The sequence below is a fragment of the Typopeltis vanoorti genome, chromosome 2, assembly GCF_054136105.1.
Source record: "Typopeltis vanoorti isolate ZY-2024b chromosome 2, IOZ_Tvanoo_1.0, whole genome shotgun sequence".
In the NCBI taxonomy this organism is placed as follows: domain Eukaryota; kingdom Metazoa; phylum Arthropoda; class Arachnida; order Uropygi; family Thelyphonidae; genus Typopeltis; species Typopeltis vanoorti.
The window spans coordinates 42,835,259-42,856,225 of record NC_143550.1 but is presented as its reverse complement, the minus strand read 5'-3'; the positions used below and the strand labels follow the sequence as shown (position 1 = coordinate 42,856,225).

Below are 20,967 nucleotides of genomic sequence, written 5' to 3'. Positions count from 1 at the left end.
AACAATAGAGCACAGGAGTCAAATCAATAAGTACTTATTTGTTGCTTGCGCCGAAGAGTACGCTAGAGAATTCGCCTGGAGTGATGCCACCGCATGTGGTGCTGTTTATTCAAGTAATTACGATTATCGATTCTCTCGATATCACCAATGGACTTGGTGACAGAACAATCGTAAGACACAATGAACTACATTCTTCCTGATCTTGGTACTGCAGTTTTCAAACATTGAACACTTGAAATATGGAAAGTAACAAAAGCTTTCCGCCCATTAACAGGATTCGAATTCGAGGTGCATTTCAAAAATGCGCTCGTTTCGTTTCATCGAGTGAATTAAACTAGAAATAAAGTTTTAATGGACTGTTTGCCATACTAATTTTTGTTTCAAATAGGTTAAGTAGTGTAGTAGCAAAGAGAACTACACACTTTGAGCTGCTGTGCGATTGAATTCAATCTTGCCTAATTAACACATTTAATGATTCGTGAGAAATTAACACTGAATTTGATTGAAAATGAATGAGATAATCACACAACCTGCGCAGCAGTCTGAAACTCTCACTGAAGACAGCTAATTACAAAAATTAAATTATTAAAGTTAAAACTCTTAATTTGGCGAGAGACGACTGGATGTTTATAAAAGTGGGGATATGACCCTTACACATAGTTCCAGCACTACTTGCATCTGGCAAGTAATCCTAAAACTTAGGATTACTGCTTCGATTCCCATTTCGACATTTTATGTTTTATAATACCATTGAGATTTTCAATGCTTTCAGTATTTAAATCCAAGTCTCCGATCAGGTAGGCACACTACCTTTAACTGTAAGAGACTTGAGTAAGGATGTTTTGGGACACTGAAGTTCGGGAAGGTTGAGATTTATTTTTAAGAGTAATGGAGTTAAAAGCACTACGAAAAGGATTAAAATAGTATCTAATTATTCCAATATTTCATCTCGGTTATAAATACATCGTCAGGAGTGCAAAATGACCCCCCCCCCCTGACACACACACAGCAACACAAAAATGTGGACGAAAGACTAGTCTTAACTAGGTGGGACGTCCTCTGTGGACACTTGTCGACGGCCTAGAATGTAAATTGGAATCGCTAAGTATTAGCGTTGCCCATATATTAGGAAGTTTTATGAAACTATATTTATTCAAATTCGGTTAATTTTTAAGAGTAGCAGATGATTCTAAAAAAAAAAAAAAAGTCTTCTAAAGTTACTGTGGTGAAGCATGATCTGTTTCCAATTGAGTTGTAGCTAAAACATGGTCTCAAGGCCAGATTGACCCATACTCATTACTGCATTTTTTTTTTTGTTCTTCCATTAGGATGGTAGCTGATCTTCCTGTGTCAATAGTAGGTGAACTTGTAGGAACAAGGAACTTTATATACACCTGGCACTGAGAGGGGGGAGAGGAAATTTGACTTTTGAGGAGCGTATAAGAATAGTTATTGTAAGTGGAGTTTAGAAGTGGTGTAAAGATTGTATTTCTTTAAGAATATGGATTTTTTTTCCCTAATATGCCTCTGACATACGGGATGGTGATAACATTACCGAAATATTTCTGAACAGAAAGTGGTGGATTGGGGGAGGGGTTGATCATTTTTTATTTTTTTAATACTGGGGAATTGTAGCCAGTAGATGTGGTGTATATGATTGAGTTCTGCTGCAGGAGAGGTCTCATTGGAACAAAGGATATAGGCTCTATGGGTTGGTGTTCAGCCTGCATGAGTGGGTTTCCTATATACTGAAAAGGGTGAGGATTTATGGTTTTAATGGCACACAAAGATAGCAAAGGTTATAGCAGTACAAAAGATAAGACAATCGCAAACATTCACGCCTGCAGTGGGATTCGAACCCGCGACCTGTAGGAGAGCGGGTATGCCAACCAGGAAAAGGAGAGGCTACCATTAGGTAGGCGATTGATTAAGGCATCTAAGAACGGCTAGACTTATTTCCTTTTCCATTCCAAATTGGATTCTAGGATGAAGACTATTTCGGTGAGAAAAATTGCCTGATGTGTCTGGGTCATGAGACCAAAGAGAAAATAAATATGGGAAACACTAATACTGCCAGATCCCAGTTTACATTCTAAGCCGCCGATAGGTGTCCATGGAGGGCATCCCACCTAGTTAGACTGAGTACAAAAGACTAGTCCTAACAGACGAAATATTAGAAGCATTAAATATTACTTCTTAATCATCTTTTTTTAGTGCTGTTTCACTACATTAAACTTTTAATGGTTTCTCCCAGCAGTTAAGCCTTAACACACAGCTTTACTCTGAAGCAACACAGACATGTCTAAGTTGTTTTTAGTCTCTAGTTGTAAACGGTGTTATTCGGAAGGAGTTGGGTTCGTTCTCCTTGCTGCAGATGAATATTTATGTTTTTTAAAAAAATAAAGATTAATTAGCTGTTCTAATCTGGATGTGGCAGGCCTTTCCGCATGACATACCAACTAACTGGTGAACAAAACTTAGACATGTCTGTGTTGCTTCAGAGTAAAGCTGTGTGTTAAGGCTTAACTGCTGGGAGAAACTTAAGTTTAATGGAGTGAAACAGCACTAAAAAAGATGATTAAGTAGTAATATTTAATGCTTCTAATATTTCGTCTGTTAGATACAGTACAAAATGAGACTAATCCTAACTAGGTGGGGTGCCTACTATCAGAAGATTTGTTCTCTTAAAAAAAAAAAAAAAAAACAGTTCACTGTCAATTAGTGGACAATTTAATCATTCTGTACCATTGAGAAGGACAAATTATGTGCATTGAACAGACACATGCTAAAATTCTCTCATTAGCAGTTTCTCATTTTCTGTGAATGATAAAAAATAGAAAGTGAGCCCTTTCTAATAACGTCCATCAAGTTCTTCAAAAAATAAAGAAGAATGCTTTAGTAATACAACATTTTTATTTTCCATCAACTAAGATTTACAACTTCATAATTGGGACTTTTATAGACAAAATAGCAAGTAACCAAGTTTATGTACAAAGAACGGCCATCCGTTCCTCAGGCAACAAGGGAGACTTTGGTCAAAATAAGTACAAATTTATCTGTCTTTACAGCTAGGTGATCATTGGGGCTGAACGATCGTTGGTAACAACCTTCCTTAGCTTGACCGAGGCAAATACGTTGTCTCTGAAATTTCAAGAGAAAAACCAGTTTTAACTCAAAGTAATTGAACTCTTAAAGTAACTAAAAGATCCTAAGATAGAATACATTAATTCAATTACGTTTAATAACTTTGTTGCCGCTTACCTTGGCCTATCGTCTTCACCTTCGCCCTTAATCACAGGAATCCCCTGAGGTCCGGCGTCATTACAGAACCCACTGTCGTTGCTACTATGAAGACTACTAGACACTGGGAGGTGAGGTGTAGGATGGGGGAGAGGTAATGGAGAAGTTAGAGATCGTCGTGGGGGAGGGAAAGTGGTAGAGGAGGGATCGAGCATCATTTGTCCGGTTGGGGTGGTGGCAATCGGGGTGGGGATGGGACTTGGACCCAGTGGTGTTGTCGGTGTAGGAGGCACCGTTTGCGGCTTGCCTGAAGTACCGGGGCAGAGCTGGAAAATAAAGAATTTATTCTTAATATATCGAATGATCACGTGGTAATTAATGCTCAAAATATATCGAGCCATTAAGTCAGACAAACATTCTTCTGGAAAATGTATGAGACCAGAACTTGATAATCTTAATATTTTTCTCATTTTTATAAGAAGAAATGAAGGGGTTTGAAGACTGTTTGGTATGAAATCTTAAGTGGACGTACGAACTAATTTTATGATTAAAAAAACACGTAGTATTGCGAGCAAATTAAACCAGCAAAATACGAACAAAGCCTTGCTTTAAAACAAGGAAATAAAAAAAAATTTCAATAATAAGTATGAACTTTTACCCAAACTAATTTATTCCAAAACTGCGTGTAGTTGCAATTAATATACTGGAGAAAATAATTGATGTAATCTCTGAAATGAGTTCGAAGAGCTTTCCTACTTTATTCATCGTGTGCCAACTCCAGCTATAGCAATTAGTGTGCTCCCATCATGCGCTGCATGTGTTTTGTCAGCCCTGTTATTTTCTTCTGTTTTCACTGCTTTATATGCTACTCTGATTGCTTTCCACGAAACGAGCGTGTCCAAAGTGACTGAATATTTTTTTTTTTTTTTTAATACGGAAACTGACCCTATGAATTCAGCCTAGCCAACTGGGAGACAGTTGTCAAGACTGAATACTTAGCCGGCCACTGTCACGAACTTAGATCAACAGTTAGCCAGGATAAAGATGACTTGTTTTTATGCATTTGAATGTGATGGTAGTTTTTCTGTGTACGTTGTATTCGGAGTTCACATCAGATAACAAACGTTATACAAGAGACTGAATTGGGATGATAGCCAAATGCTACAGATCACGAACCGGCGTGTTGTAAAATGTCCTAGCTGAGTAGTTAGCGTAATGTACGTGCCTTATTTTTGAAGTTACAAAAATTTGGATCTCATTTAATACAAGTGGAAAATCAGATTTTTATTAAATTACCAAGATCAATTAAGTTATAGCATAAGATCTAAGTATTAGTTATGTTTTATTTATGTATCAACCTTACGTAAGAAAGATCACAAAACCTATAGTACAGTGGCGTGTGTGAATAAGTGATTAAGTAAAAAATATTACAAAACTAAGAGGGTTTTTGATCTTTGAGAAGAGTGTGAAGACGCCTGTTCTAAAGAACAGAGCAGCTACGTGGAATACAGAGGTTTTGGTGGTGGGAGGAGAAGAGAACGCGAGTTCCCGAGGGAGGAAACTCGGCCGCTTAGCCTACTTGAGACTGATAATTCTTTTAGTTGAAAAGTGAAAGAGGAATTCTGTCTAATCTTAGGTGCATAATGAAGGGATTACAATTCAAACACCATTGGAAATTATTAATGAGATAAGATAATCCAATAAATCAGGCTTCTCTAGTATCTGGGGGAGGGATTGAATTCGATAGCTCATCGGTTAATGAATACCTCGAGTTACTTGGAGCTGGTCGTGAACGTTTAAGGTACACAGTTCGAAAAAGAACCAAATAGAAATAACACGTATTGTTTGGAGAGTTATCAAAGCTGGTATGAAATAGTTCATTTGCATTTTCTTTACTTAGAATGGAGGAAGCCTGAAAATTGGTTCAAAAATTTTATGCTGTTAAGTTTTTACAGATTATAGGCCTGATAAATAGAACACTCGACCCAAATATAGTACCAAAAGAAACACGCTTGAAAATATACAATACTTTAGAAGTGCCCACATTATTATATGGCAGTAGTCAACTACGTATTTCTTTATTCGAAAATTTGCTTCGTGGAAGAACCGCGTCTTTAAATAATTCCTATTGCCACAAAGAGAACATGAGTGGCACTGTATAATAAAGATAGTTAAACGTTTAGAAGATTAGGCGAAGAATGGATTTACTGTACGCCCACAGACTCGAAACCCTTCGACACTTCTGCGCATGTCAGAAGGAGAATCCATTCCGATATTAGGATAATCAATGGGTTTCGTGGGATGAGTATTATTATACGTTGGATAATTAGATTTTAAGAAAATTCTAGTTCTTAAAGTGGTAACTATTTTGCTTGTACAACAGTTGGAAAATTTACGTATAAAGCACGTGATTTCGCGTGTTGGTGACCAATTCGTACATCCTTTGTCCCCTTCAACATGAATTGACTATTCTTGGCAATCTGCCAGTCCTTGTTCTATGACATGTGAGCGTACAATAGAGTTGAATATCTGAAGCCCTTGCTTGACATGTTACGAAATGAATCTGAGGTTGTGCGATTTGGACCACGGGTGAACCTTGTTGCAATGTTCAGATTCTAAGAATGAACAAGACGTAGAATAGGCGAGCGAAATTTTAAAACGTAAAACAAAATACATTGATTACGTATTATTGCTATGGTAGATTCTCTGAATGTGCTTGGAACTTACTCTAGCCATTCGTTTGAACATTTTTCTGTAGAATCATTTATAAACTTATGCTCTAGAACGGTTCGACTAGTTTCACCAGAAACTGCATTTTGTTCTAGGCGGTGCAAGCTATTACTGTAAAGCAGTAGTAATTTGGCTTTAAAAATAATAAGAATATGGACTTTAAGTATGAAAGCATCCAAGAACGTCTTCTGTTGGAATCTCTAGCCTTGTTTTGGAATGGCACTTGGTTTGATTCTCACTGGAATGATGATCTGTACGTCTGTGTACAGGAGGTTTATCCAGGAAATATACATCCTTTCTATCAGAAAAGAATGAAAACAGATTTAAGGTGTATGAATAGCATCAATTAAATTTCAGTATTAAAAATATATGAACTCGTCCGATGCTGGTATATCAGACATCTTTCTGGCAGCTTCTTCTGTAAGAAACTAGTCAGTATTAAGAAATTAAAATGTTTATCTTTCAATACGATGAAAGAAGTAGTTTGCGCGAAAATGGATTCGTTTTATTCTGTGTACAATTTAGTAAGAGTAAGGATCAATATAAAATATAGATAGTAACCTAAAAATCACGAATTTTGGGCTTTATAAGTTTTAGATCATTTTTAAAGCAAGTACAGACTCTTACACGTAGAAGTCGTTCAAAATTATTATTAGTCGATTAACACAAAACAATTATTTAAACCTATTTGAAAGTAACATGAGGTTTCTAATGCATGCGTTACTAAAAATGCGAAATACTGAAAATAAGATTACTACACAACTATCAGAAATTCATGCATATATCTAATACCTTGGGGAAATCCAAGGGCCTGGTTGGAAAGGTATCAGCAAATGTGGAGAGAGGGCGTTGCACTGCTGGAGGTGGAGGTAGCGGATTGTCGCCTACGAAAATGGAAGCGTAGTTACTGCTATAGGGACGAATATTTGGAATGGTTTTACTCCTGGAAACTCCAAGATCACTATAGGTGACTGGGGAGGATTGGCGAGGATTGGAATGGCGTTGGTTTCCAGAATCGCTAAGCAGGGGGAAAAAAAGCAAAACGAAAGCAAATGAGGGATGGAAGCGATTTGCGGACTTGAAAGAAAAAAATGTCGCTAAAATTAAAGTATTTCAATAGTACGAGTATTTTGTGTATTGCACTATTTTTAATGACGCAGTAATCAGTACCACGTACTGAAGAATCAAGTTTGATTGTTAACTGAGAAGCTTTTTTTTTTTTTTATTATTATTGCTTTCTTTTATTTACTTTAGAAGTAATTATGGAACACCAGAATTCGTTTCAGTGTCATGTCAATTAAATCTATAATAAAAAATTCATTGCATCTCCAATTTAACTAATATGCTTTAGATGTTCTGAACAGAAGCTTCTAGTTCGCTATCAAAAAAGCAAATCAACAGTTCAGGAATTCGATTTTGCAATTAGACAAAAAGAAAAAAAAAATCGATGCTGAAAGAAATGGAAGTGGCTTTGCCGATTACATCTAAAGTGATTATGCTGTAAAAGCACTTGTTCATGGCTAGTGCGAAGATTCCCGCAACTCGTTTTATTTGTTCACCCACAATATTAAAAAAAAAAAAACATTTAGGATTTTAACACACTTTATCGGTATATTTTAAAAAAAAATAGTTGCTGTATTCTACTTTGCTGAAGTACAAACTGCGAGTTTGTTTCTTAAGAAAATAAGTGAAAACATTGTTATTCAGTAGCCCGATCAAAACGTTTTGCAAAAAAAATTTAATGCTAAATTTCTGGTTTGGCAATTTTGAAGTGAAAATAATTTACAAAATCCGTTTAGATTTGCAAGTACCAAATCCATTGCATTTTATTCTTTTGATTTGACTGTGTTCTATTCATTTAAAGTTAGACGTTAAGTATCGTTAAATATTTAATTGTTCTAAAGTTTATATCACAAATATTTCTAAACGTGTTTAGAAATATTTATTAATTTCTATTAATTAATTATTAGAGGATTCCATCCTCTAATATGTTTAGTGGGAAATTCAAAAAAAAAAATCAAACAATGAAGATACATTCAGAATGTAATTGTCTTCAGTCGGGAGGCAGCTAGGTAAAGCAACTATTAGAATCGTTTCTTCACTTGGATCTTAATAGCTCCTCCCCCTCCCCGTTCCCCTCCCTCTTTTGGATCCTAATAGCATCGGTTCTTCACCTGGCTGTGCCTGGACGGCACAACTATTCTACATGTACCTTTGTTTGATTTTTGAACTGCCCACCACTGGAATTTCGTATTACAGAGGATGGTCCACGACACAAGTACCGAAATATTTGTACTATAATCAGCCTAAGCAATACTTAGTTGGAGATATTTTTTTTCATTTTCTTTCCTGTCAAAACAGAACCCTTTTCATTACCGTTTTCTAACTTTCTAGAAATACTTGATGCAAATATAATCTCCTTTAATGTAGTGATTCATTATTAGTACTGTCTGCATTAACTACCAATTACAAGCTTTCCCACAAAATGAGCGAACCTTTTTCTGTGTAGATTAAATAAGTTGTTTTGATCTCCTTTGAAAAATAATACGATTTTTTTTTCCCTGCAGAACGGATGTAGCGGATTTGCTGTCTTGTCATTCTCAGTTTCTTGAATGTATTTTAAGTTCCTTTGAGTGACTCCTTAAAGATGTCAACAGCTGAAATCGACTCTAGGAAAGAAAGTTATCTATAGCAACATTCAAGATGGACTCCCATTCTATGGGAGGAATATTTTTTTTTTCCTTCTTTCTCCACGCTAAAAACTTAACCCCACCCAAATTTTATCGGCAGTTCGACGCCTCAAATCGCATCAACAAATAAAGGTGACTAAACATATTTTCTTAAAACTGATTAGTATATTAGAATTCAGAAACAAAGGAATGTTTAACTTCGTAAAATTTAACAGAAACATATTTGCAGTAAAATATGTCAGAACAATACAGTCTTACCTTACTGAGTCATCTTCATTTTTACTAAAGTCTACATCCTGTGTGTAAGCGATCGGAAACCATCCAGACCTATAGAAAGAGGATTTGTTAAAAAAAAAATGTGGGTGAAAAGAATTCAAATAAAGGCTTCCATTTATAATGTCGACTGATATGAAAAACTTAAAAATAAAGATCTATTTTTTAAATTTTAACTCGACTGCATGTGATATCATTACTCGATAAAATCAAACATTTACTCGCGTTATCATTTTGAAAGTTTAATTCTGGTTCAGATTTTTATAGCTTTATGTAAATAAGGAACTCTCAATACTGATTTTCGATAACGCTTTACCGTTTACCACACAGGATCCACCGCTTCTTAGTACGACAGCCTTAAGACTATGGGAGTAGACCGTGGTAATAAACATTGAATCGAATTCAATTCAGTTCCAAGTGCTGTTAAATTTCATGTTGAAAAGGAAGACTGATTTCTGCATTTTAACTAGTAAAACATGTTATTTTCATAAAGCATTTTTACTTATTACATAAAAAATGAATATAGTTGAACAGTTAACGTAAGAAGTTTAACGGGATAAAATTGTCGTTCAGATATCAAAGGCATCTTCGGTATGAATTCAAAAGTTAAAACAAGGCACAGGAGATAACTGAGGAATCAACGAGAATGCATCAATCACACGTGCAAAAAAGTAGTTCAAACTGCTTTGAACTAAACGTTATATGTATAAATAAAAAAGGTAAGTAGTTCGAGCTATGTTAATAAGAATTTGCCATAAGACGGAAAACGTAAAGCCCATCCTATCTATTCAAGATTAGAGCGATGCAGACAGGGTTTCAGTTTTCTTTATACGAAACACTTTTATAAATGCTTTATAATTCGCCAGCCTGCGAGAAAGGACTACTCATGGCAGTAGTCTTTGTTAGTGTGATCTATTCTGACGCATGAAGTAAGTTTAATGGATGGGGATTAAAAAAAGGGACGAATAATACAAGCAGAAAAGTCTTGTTGGCATTACTAATGTTCTAATACATTCGTGAAGAGACGCAATATGAAGAATGATTAAGAGATGATTGGGCTAAGACGAATTATTCTAAGATCTTTTTTTTTTTTTTTAAATGGAGACTGATATTTCATTTTCTCACTAATGTTTCGTTATAGCATTGCACTGTTATATACGCAGATTGTTTTATAAGAAATATGTTCACATTTCTTGTAAACCGTGGAAAAAAAATTGTTTCACTCGAAATGCGTGACGAGAGAGATGTGGGAGAACGTCAAAAACGTTGAAACTACTTTTAACTCGTAGAATAATCAACTATATTATTAAGGAAGTTTCAAGATTCAAGTATTTACTTTTAACAGATACCAACAGTTCATATAATAGCGGTTGACTTTTCAAGTGTGTCAATGCATACGGAGAACCTAATTTGCAATTTCAAAAGTTCTGTTGACATTAAAAGCAATTAATCACAACTCGCGCGCGCTCTTGAACTCGTTGCCGTGCAGTGTTGTCTCGAGAATTTACAGCGAATTGTGATCTGAAAACCGATCCTTTTCGCATTTATGCAGGCAGCGTTGTCATTATTTTAGAAACACATTTATCATTTTAAATCTTACTTCGTGACCGAGCATTAACATTACTGTCAATGTTGGATATTATTTATCCAAGCGGAAAGAACTCGTATGGAACACTGGAAGATTAAATCAAAATCAAGGCATCTTCTCAGATGTCAGCCTCGCATCTTCGTCTAAGTTAGACATTTGCTTCATGAAAATTAAGCTAGAATGACCGTTTCTACGTCAAAAGGATAATTGGATGAAAATATCGGCAAGTTTAACAGCAAATAAAGTGGTTTACTACTTTATTTGCAGTTAAACTTGCCAATTTTTGAAGAAAGCCATAATTTCTGCCCAGTAAACGATGAATCGTTTACTGGGCAAAAATTATATAGGGTGAAGAAAAAAAAAAATGCGATCTCCCATCCAAGCATAAAAGTAGTTAAGTGCAGCATATATTTCGTTTTCATTATTATTTCTTTGAGAAGTTACTGGTATAGATCTTTGAATGATCAATAATGTGCATGGTCGAGATCACAGTGACGATCATTTTTATTCCTATTTTCGAAGTTTTTATTGCAAAATCGTGACAAAACGCGTCCGGAGCTATCTTGGACTGGGTAAAAGCATTAAATCACGCCAACCGCTATTTTTAACTATCAATCTTGGCTATACAGTTTTGCAGGGTAGAATGACTAAAAATACTGCGAGAAGCGATTCGATTTTAAAATTGTATTGGTGATGCCATCTACCGACGGTTATTTAAATTTTAACTGAAAATACACAAAAAAGCGTAAACTGGTTAAGTTTTACCATTTCCACATGCGTTTTTTGTTTTTCTTTTAAATTCCGACTTAGACTTCATAAATGTTTTTGGTAATAATGAAGTTAGAGATAACCAATGTTTTTTTTTTTCCCCTGATAAATACGAAAAACTAGTCACATGAACACTCAATTAACAGACATAAGTAACCTCACAGCCTTGGCTTTTTCAAAATTTCTATAAACATGAGAAAGAACACCATGCCACTGACTGGCATTGCTGTAAACCTAAGAAACTAGTTTATTGCGAGAGTTAAGTTTTCAATAATGCATGTATTTAGAGCTTCTATTATGCTTGATATATAATTCACTGTATTACTAAATGTAGGGCATAGAATTGGGAGCTCATGAATTTTAAATAATCACAACTAATTGGTGCACATGATCAAAGTAAGAAAAATTAACTACCATAATAAAATGAAAACATTTTATTTCATTCAACAGAAACCATTAACCACGCTACCGGCCAAGACGTCAAGGTTAGGGCCGGCGGGAGCGGGCATGCAGGCGTCGCCGCCAGGGAACGGTTCATAAGTTAATTTTTAAGAAAAAAAATTTATCATAAAACAAAAAATTCTTTTAAAAAAAAATCAGCTAACGCCTTTTTATTCCCCGTATACGGGGAGTAGGCGAGGCCATTTAGCCCTATCTAACTTTTTGGAGACTGAGTGGGCAGTTCAATCTCCACTGGTACCAATCAGAGATAGATGGCCCAAGGCTATCACTAATTAAGCGGTACTCAGTGAAGAGAGACGGCTCAAATGTGCCACCATCTCGTGGTCCCTAACCCTAACACAATATATTTAATGTCTGAAATAATGTGGGTTCTACAGTCGATTTTCTTGAGTTTACAGGACGAAAAACCAGAGTTTCCGGGAGGAAAAACCTGCTTGCCCATGCCAGAGATCGACTAACTCGGGAACCGGTCGAAAAAAGGCTTAGAAAAATTTCCTCTAGTCGCCGACTAGACTCGAAACCAAGTCTTCCTTCGTGCGGCCAAGCGCGGTGGTTGGCAAACGCCACATCCACTGACAACAAAAAATTCTTGGAATGATTAATATTAAATAAGGCCGGATACACCGAATAAATTTTTTTTTAATGTATATTGCCGCCTCTTTGATCAGCCGGCTGTTTACAATTTTGCAGCGAGAGCAGGCTAAATGCTTGTCTGCAGAATATTGTGTCTACTGCAATCCATATAAAGTGAAACGGTGAACGGTTTTTATGAGCAGAAACGAATTTTCGTACAAAATATCTATTGGTAGTTAACCTGCCATATGGTACGCATCTCAGTAGGCTACTGACAGTAGTGCAGTAGCAACTATTATTTCGTTTGTGTCGTGTTGTGTAATAATTTCTTGTGGGTATAAAATAGAAATGGAATCAAAAATTTTAAAAAATGGTTATCCGGTGCACAAAATCGTGAGCGTCGAAAGAAGCAGATAGTAAGAAACAAACTGGGGCTCTTAATAAATTTAAAATATTCTGATGCAGATTGTAACCAACTCGATACATCAGAAATCGGAGTTGAAGAACCGTGCATATCATCCGGTTTGCATGAAAGTACTATTGTAACTATTGAACAAGATAATTGAACATGATTTAAGTAAAAAATAGTTAGGATTTAGTCAACTAAAACAAGATTTAGTTGTAGTTGACCACAAAACTAACACATTGTTAGTCTCTGTGAATTTAGAAGATCTAGGTAAACGTGGAAATATTGATGAAAAATTACGAGTTGTTTTAATTGAAATGGGGCCTGTTCAAAATAAAAATATAATATATCCCAGAGATATATGGTCGTAAATTTGGCGACACGTATTATAATAGAAAAACGGAAAACGGGAGCTCGCGCCAAGAACATGGCTCATTTATTCTGAAACTTTAAATTCTGTTTTATGCTTTTGTTGCAAACTTGTCGCACCTACTGAATCAACTGAATCACCCACTGAGTCTTGTAGAAGGTTTAACGATTGGAGAAATGTAAGTACAACTTTACATAGACATGAGACTAGTTTAACTCGCATGAAAAATTTCTTAAAATGGAAGGAACTTGATAAAAATTTAAAAAACAAAACTACTATTGATTTCCAAACTCAAAGCATGTATGAAATGGAAAAGAACCATTGGACGAGTGTTTTAGAATTCTTGATTGAAATTATAAAATTCCTTGGTAGCTGAAATTTAGCTTTTCGCGATCATCTGATAAATTATATGAAAGAAATAACGGCAATTTTTTAAAATTAGTCGAACTGTTTGGGAAGTTTGATCCCTTTATGGAAAATCATGTTGAAAGGTCCCTAAAACGAAACAATGGGGTACACTATTTGAGTAAAGACAGTCAAAATGAAATACTGGAAACTTTAAGTAACGCAATCAGGGATACAATTCTAAAATCTAAATATTATTCCATAATTTTAGACTGCACACCTGATGCAAGTAAAACAGAACAAATGACCATTACTATTAGCTTTGTTTCCTGTGACAATGAAATTGTCAAGATCAAGGAAAACTTTAGGTTTTGCAAATATATCAGATTCCACAGGACGTGGAATATGTGCAACAATAATGGAACAACTGGAAAAATGGAAGATTCCCATTGAAGACATGCGAAGTCAAGGGTATGACAATGGGGCAAATATGAAAGGGAAAAAATATAGGCTCCAAAATTTGCTTTTGAACAAAAATCCTCAAGCTTTTTACGTGCCATGTGCTGCTCATACTCTAAATTTAATCATTAACGATGCAGCCAAAGTGAATGCAGATACAATTAGTTTCTTTGCAATTATTGAAGAAATATAATTTTTTTTTTCATTCGCTTACAAACGTTGGAGCAATCCTTTTAAAGTTCTTAAAAAAAATTAAGATTGAAACAGCCATCAGAAACGCGATGGGAAAGTAAAATTAATGCAATCCGCCCTCTACGATATCAGTTAGGAGAAATTTATAATGCGCTTTTTGAAGTTTTAAATAATGAAAATTTTAATGAAGAAACTCAGCATGAAGCACAAACATTGTGTGCTAAAATAAAGGACTACAAATTTATTTGCTCTTTTATAACTCGGCATGATTTAACAGAATAAACCCCGTGAGTAAAATTCTTCAAGACAAAAATATGAACATTACACGTGCTTTAGAATCTATCGAAAACTTAAAAATATTCTTACAAGAGTATCAGATACAAAGTTTAAAGAAGTTGTAAAAACGGCAAAATAACTGAGTGAAGAGGTGGATGGAGAACAAGAATTTAAAACTGGTACGGAAGTTCGACGACGAAAGAAGACATGACAATTTAACTAGGAGCATCATGACGAAACGCCACAATCGCCAGAAGATAAATTTAGAGTGAATGTGTTTTATACACTTCTAGACGTTGCAATGTGTTCGTTAATAGAACGTTTTGAACAACTAAAAACATGATAATTTCAATTTATTGTATAGATTACTACAAATTAATAACGAAGATTTACGAAAAAATTGTGACGATTTAGAGATTCTCTTGAAGAACTGCGACAATAAAGACGTAAATGCAATAGAACTATATGACGAGTTATGTGCTTTCCGGGATATTTTTCGGAAGGATAACTTAAATATTCAAAAGCCCTTTTGATATTCTTAATTTTATTGTGTCCAATAATTTATCTTTCCCTAACTTTCCAATTGCTTTAAGAATACTATTAACCTTACCTGTTAGTGTAGCGAGCGGTGAACGTTCCTTTTCCAAGTTGAAATTAATTAAAACCCACTTAAGAACAAGTATGTCACAAAAAAGCTTGTTAGTTTGCCGTTATAGCTATTGAAAATGATACGTGTGCGGAATTAGATGTTAAGACCATTATTTCTAATTTTGTGAATATGAAATCAAAAATCTTAAAATTTTAATTATAAAAAATTCAAGTATATTTATGTAATTTATTTTCTGTTATTCTGTAAAGATGTTTTTTTAAATAAATGTTCTAATTATTTCTGAATTCTTTTATCTATTTTGAGTTTTATTTTCCTAAAAAGATATTTCCACTTATAAAAATTATTAAAATTTTTATAAGTTACTAAGAAGTTGGTAACTTGTAAAATGCAAGAATTTTTTAAACTTTAGTTCAAATAAATTTTAACTTTAATTAAAATTCATTTTAATTTTGTTAGCAATTCAGGTCAGTGAGAAGGCTATAATCCCTGTATCATTATATTCAACGATTAAAGTGAAGTGGCTTTATCAAAATTTGCTTTAACTTTTGAGAATTTTTTGAATATACGGGTTTTTAACGATTATCCTGCCTAGTCAACACTCCCGGTTTGTTTCATTTAGCGAAACAAAGTGTGGCCATTCTGTCAAAAAATTTATTTAAGAAATTTCAAATAATTTAAATTTTTATTATCGTAAAAGAACCACACACTCCCGGATCGTTACAGGGGCTCTTAGATAATAATTGCATGCGGGCGGCAAAGACCCTAGCGCGCCGGCTCTGGTCAAGGTTATCATGGATGCGAAGTACATATTAAAATTGTAATACCATTGAAATATATGACGGATATGAAGCGTAGGATGATGCGTAATGTAAGCTACAATGTGAAAGCCAAATATTTACCTAAGATTCCTGAGATTTTCGCCATATTGCCATCCTTTATTTCTCTCTCCTATCAAAGCAATGACATCCCCTTCATGGAAGCTTAACTGGTGTTCCCCACTTGACAAATAAGAATACATCGCCCTCACATGTCGACGAGACGATTTTCCGTCGGGTTCTACCATACTTTTGGGTCGAAGAGGCACTAGAAAAATAGAAATAGTGAAATTATCAGTCCATAAGGAAGACTCAGTGCTGTAAGTGGTGGTATTGTGGTTGATAAATTTCACGATTCTAATTCGGAAAGGACTACATTGAATATTACCTTACCATACTCGCTAGAAACAAGGCTGGCACTTGAGGATGCAAGGTTGAAATCCGACTTCGCCCTGGAAAGAGGTCGGGTAAACGGAGTTTCGGCAAGTTCCCTTAAATCCAAACAACTTGCATCGATGCTCCTTGTTTTCCTCATAGTTGTTCCAGGTGGAAGATGAAGATTGGTTTCTGAATTCATTCCTACAAGAATTCCAGACGATGCGTATTCGTTACCGATTTGTACCTAGAAAAGAAAAATGCAATTACAGGTATGTCGATTGTTGTAAAACATCTTCGAGTCATTATGGAAATATCTACGATATGGTGGATCAGTAAGGCTCTTGAATCTCATACTGTCACAGAATGAGACAGTTTAGATGTCATTTAGCTCTAAGATTCGAACTAACCATACATTAAATGAATGTAAAAATACAACTTAATTATATAGAAAACTTCAGTGTCTGAAGTGAACATTCTTAGATATGATACTCTATTAACAAATAAGCGAAAGATTGTCTACATAAATCGAAGTCTTTTCAATTATCTCATACTTCTATGATCGCGACACTTTATGCTAGAGATTACGATGTGGCATTAGTAGAGAGAATCCCATCTTATAAATTATGTTCGTTACATCAGTTTAAATAATAAAAATTCTTCTCCCTTCTACGTGTTAAGCCTACAGAGCTATCTTTAGCCCTTCTCAGTCGTACCCGTCCCGAGGATAAGGTAACTAAGCCCTATGCTTCCCTATATATTCTATGGCTGTATCTGTGCGTGTTCAAGGGGTAGGTTTGCCTGCTTGCGGGAGGAAAAATGCTGCTGGCTAACTTGGCTATGTCTGAGAAAGATCCTTCAGCTCTTCACCCTTGCGAAGCGCATATGCCACTACGCTAATCGCGCGGACATAATAAAAAAAAGTTTGTCAAAATGACGGTAATCATAGATTAAATCATACTACCCTATCATCCACTCGACGAAATATCTCTGAAGTCAGTTTAAGCAGTTTTGCTTAAACATAACATATGTCGAAGAAAAGTTAAGAATTAAACTAATATAACACCGATGCCATAAACAAATTTAGTCAAGAAGTGCAATTTAAAACATGAACTTCCTTATTCTATAACTGCTTACTAAAAAACAATGAAATCGCCTTTAACATTAGAAGTGTTCTGAAAAAAAATTTAAAACATTAGCATAGAGCCAAGGATCGTTAGTAACAGTAATGTTTTTCTCCTTAAAATATTGTTGCTTACTCCGTCAAGTATCAATCGATATATTCAGCCACACTTCAGGGAACAAAGTTTACCTACCATCATCCTCTAAGTTTCGGACATCGGAGCCTTTATCTCCGATCAATGCAAACATTCTACATTAGCCCGAACAGCAGATGCCCCAGAATGTTTAGCGGGCTCAGTTAGCAAGGTCAATGGCGAGACAAACTTCTCAATTATGCTCTGTCAACGTTATGTGTGCATTGATAAAGCAGCTGCGTCTGAATGGGCATGTTCCAATAGAACTGTTTCCAGTAATCCAGGAAACAAGGCCTTTAATAGAGCGCAGAATCATAAATCAAACCGATGCTCTTAAGGTAACGAATCAGCTTTCTGTCTTGCTGTGTGTTCCACAAATTAAGGTGTTTTCAAATACCTTTAAAATTACATTTCTTGTATTTGAACTCTTTCGCAAATGATTAAGGTTGAATCCTTATTAGCATTGTGTAGCTGAAAATTTCTTCTTCGCATGCAGAATACATCGAACTAATCAAATTGATGAAACAGCGGGTTTTATTAAATGGTTAGGGTCCAAATCCATTATATGAAGTTTCAATTAGATTCTTTTATCAACGTTTGTATGCAGAATAGCAAGATAATTGACTACTGGTGCAATAAAAATTTAGAAAAACTTAAAGGCCCCAATATCTTAAGTAAACCTTTAGGAAGATAAAGCAAGTTGAGCTTACCCTAACGTCATTAGAAGAAGGAAACAACTGCTCTATAGAATCTGGTAAGGTTTCGCGAGTTTTTGCAGTTTCTTCCCACTGTTCCAAATGATGATGAAGCAACGTTTGGCCCTGAAAAAAAAATAGGAATTAATTAGAAAAGCTAAAGATGTGGAGAAAACTTATTTTAGAGCAATTGTGGATAACTTTTTTAAAAAAAGTGTAACTACTCGATATATTTTTTTTTCATTTTATGAGTAAGAAAGTATCCGTAAATCAATTTCTGCCAGATGAAAAGTTTTACTTTTTTTTCTGAACATGTACTGATCACATCATTGATTACTTTGTCTTTTCATTGTAATTTAAATTCAAGTGGTTCATGAAATATATCATAAGTAATAGCAACTCTCACTTAAAAAAAATCTAATTGGACTGAGCATCTATTTTTCCAAAACTTCTACCTTATATTTGAGAAACATTGGTATGTTAGTCGTCTTTCTTTCAAGATGTTACTGTCGCGGGTGGGCATTCAAAAATACTGTACAGCGCGCGCGATTGGCAGCAATGGTAGACATATGTCTAGGAGACAAAACTTTTAAGGAATTTGTTACGCAAAATTAATTTTCATACAGACCTACAAAAAGAAATTTGCGATATTAGAAATAGCAATTCGCCACAAACCCATGGCCCATTCTCCACATGTGCCGATAGTTGACCACCACCACGACTAGAGCTTTTAAGTGCTCATAGGAAGGAAACAACAGTAACAAATCGAAGCAGGAGGAAGGTTTAAAAACTGAAATGGGCAGGTAACACCCTTTTCGGCACAGTCTTCGATAAGCAGTATGTATATGGTACATACAGCGTTCTCTGTAGGATCAGTTGGTATCGAAGATGCCTTCTAGCTGGAAAGATCTGGGTTCTGGTGTAGAATACAATAACTTTTATAAGAACTTTAAATTTGAAGGTGAATTAGGTGGTTTCATACGGGGAATAGCAAGGTTTTTATCCTGGAAAACAGGCAAAGAGGCCAGAAGAATACACGTGAATAATAAATATGATACGCCGGCATCATGTTATTTCGACTCAGTTTAAAACAAACTGAGTCTGACTGGTTTGTTTTTCGAGAGAAACCCTAACACAATTATGAGACCGCCAACTCAACCTTCAGTTGAAAGGATTCCTAGAATCATTAAATGGATTTGAACCAAAATGGGAAATGTCACGATGTCCTTGGAAATGCACTGAAAGTTTTACGTTTTGGATTCATCTATTTCCTTCAGGTGGGGTTTGAATTTATATACTTCATTCCTCTTTTGCAGTTCGCTTTCGTTCATTTTAAAATGTTCTGAAACGAATATAATCTTGAAATATCAAAGTTATCTAGTCTCAATGTGATTAAATTATATGGTACATACAGCGTTCTTATTCCGAAAATGAAGTTTTTTGGTCTACAGTTGCAATAACAGCGTTCAAAATTTCTTCTTAAAAGTATTGCAAAACCAGCAGTCCTAAAATATGTTTTTCAGCAGAATGAAAAACGAAGCAGTTTAGAAAAACTAATCAAAATAGTGAAACTAGATGTAGTGGTTAACTAATGTTTATTTTACAAATCACAGAAACGAAGTAAATCTGCTTTGTATAATTAGTACAAAGAAGTCTTTATAAAAATTACTTTATTATTAAATTAAGCATTTTCAAAATTAAAAATTCTATTTGTAGTTTTATATCATTTAGAAAATAGTTTATTTGCAATTGCTTTAAAATGTTTTTTCACTATCGTTTGTCTTCTTAAAACCTCCCCACTTATATTCTTCGCAACTTTACCTGAGTTGATTTTAATGCTTTCTTTCTCACCAATAAATAATACACCAGGAGATTAGGCGCATGTATTTTTCATGAGGAATAATTTAAGCAGAAGTCGCACCACACAGCTAAAAAGCTGATCTCTTCTAATTAGAGGATATTAGCAATGAGATTTATTTAATAAAATATCTTGCATGTGTCCTAAACAGAACACTGAACGGGGAAAAAAATTACATATTTAAACATTGTTCTGGTTAACTTCATCGATTATATTACCTTAATTAGAACGGTGCGGAAGATTTGAAAGTAGCATCCTTGGAGGTTAATAAAAAAAACCGTACATCACACCGGAATTCTTGTGTTTGATTATCAAAGAATTAAACTCCCAATGGAAATATAACGAACCGACAAAGTCAACCTTTAATTAATCCTATATGCAAACTTCGTCTTGTATCTTACATTCTGTTAAGAGCATTTAAAGAAAACAAGAACACACCGCAAGCTACTCATTAGAGAAATCTTGGTACACACTCAGCAGCCCAGAAAACGAGGTTTTTTAAAACATGTATTTTGCGGGAAAAAAAGATTCACGGAGTATTGGAGGTTTAATTACAGTACGTTCAGAAACAGCTATTTCATATTATTAACAAGTATGCTAATAAGGGACCACCTAACCCCAAAATGACAGGTGAAACGATGCTAATTTTAATGACAATAGTGAGCAGCAGATTCAAATTTTGTCAATACAGAGAAAATTATACTTTAAATGCAAAAATAATACTTAAGTTAGTTGGTAAAATCCTATCCAGAAAAGGCTACAGTACAGTTGAATCCTACCTCATTTTTATAATAGATTATTCAGTTAGCTGATTACTTATTACCGAATACTATGTGCATGTTTCATGAGCTTTTCTCTATAAGACCAGGAACATTGATATTGTATTATTAAAATCAGAAAACAGAACGAAAGTCATAACACGGTTGTTGGAGATTTGGTTTGTTACTTAAAGCTAGCTAAAAACTGACCACTGAAAATTTTGTAAA

The 20,967-nt window shown here is 34.9% G+C and overlaps 1 protein-coding gene across 1 annotated transcript in view; it reads right to left on the bottom strand.

The window, feature by feature from the left end:
• Positions 1-2,900: 2,900 nt before the first annotated feature.
• The window catches only part of LOC150108968 (BAR/IMD domain-containing adapter protein 2-like), a 93,782-nt gene continuing 75,715 nt past the window's right edge, over positions 2,901-20,967 (bottom strand). The window contains exons 9-15 of the mRNA XM_090404650.1: positions 18,139-18,249; positions 16,191-16,419; positions 15,882-16,065; positions 8,919-8,987; positions 6,763-6,988; positions 3,262-3,566; positions 2,901-3,141 (exon numbers count right to left, since the gene is read on the bottom strand). Coding sequence (XP_090260776.1) covers positions 3,069-3,141; positions 3,262-3,566; positions 6,763-6,988; positions 8,919-8,987; positions 15,882-16,065; positions 16,191-16,419; positions 18,139-18,249 — 1,197 coding nt within the window. The 3' untranslated portion in view covers positions 2,901-3,068. The remainder of the gene's footprint in view (positions 3,142-3,261; positions 3,567-6,762; positions 6,989-8,918; positions 8,988-15,881; positions 16,066-16,190; positions 16,420-18,138; positions 18,250-20,967) is intronic.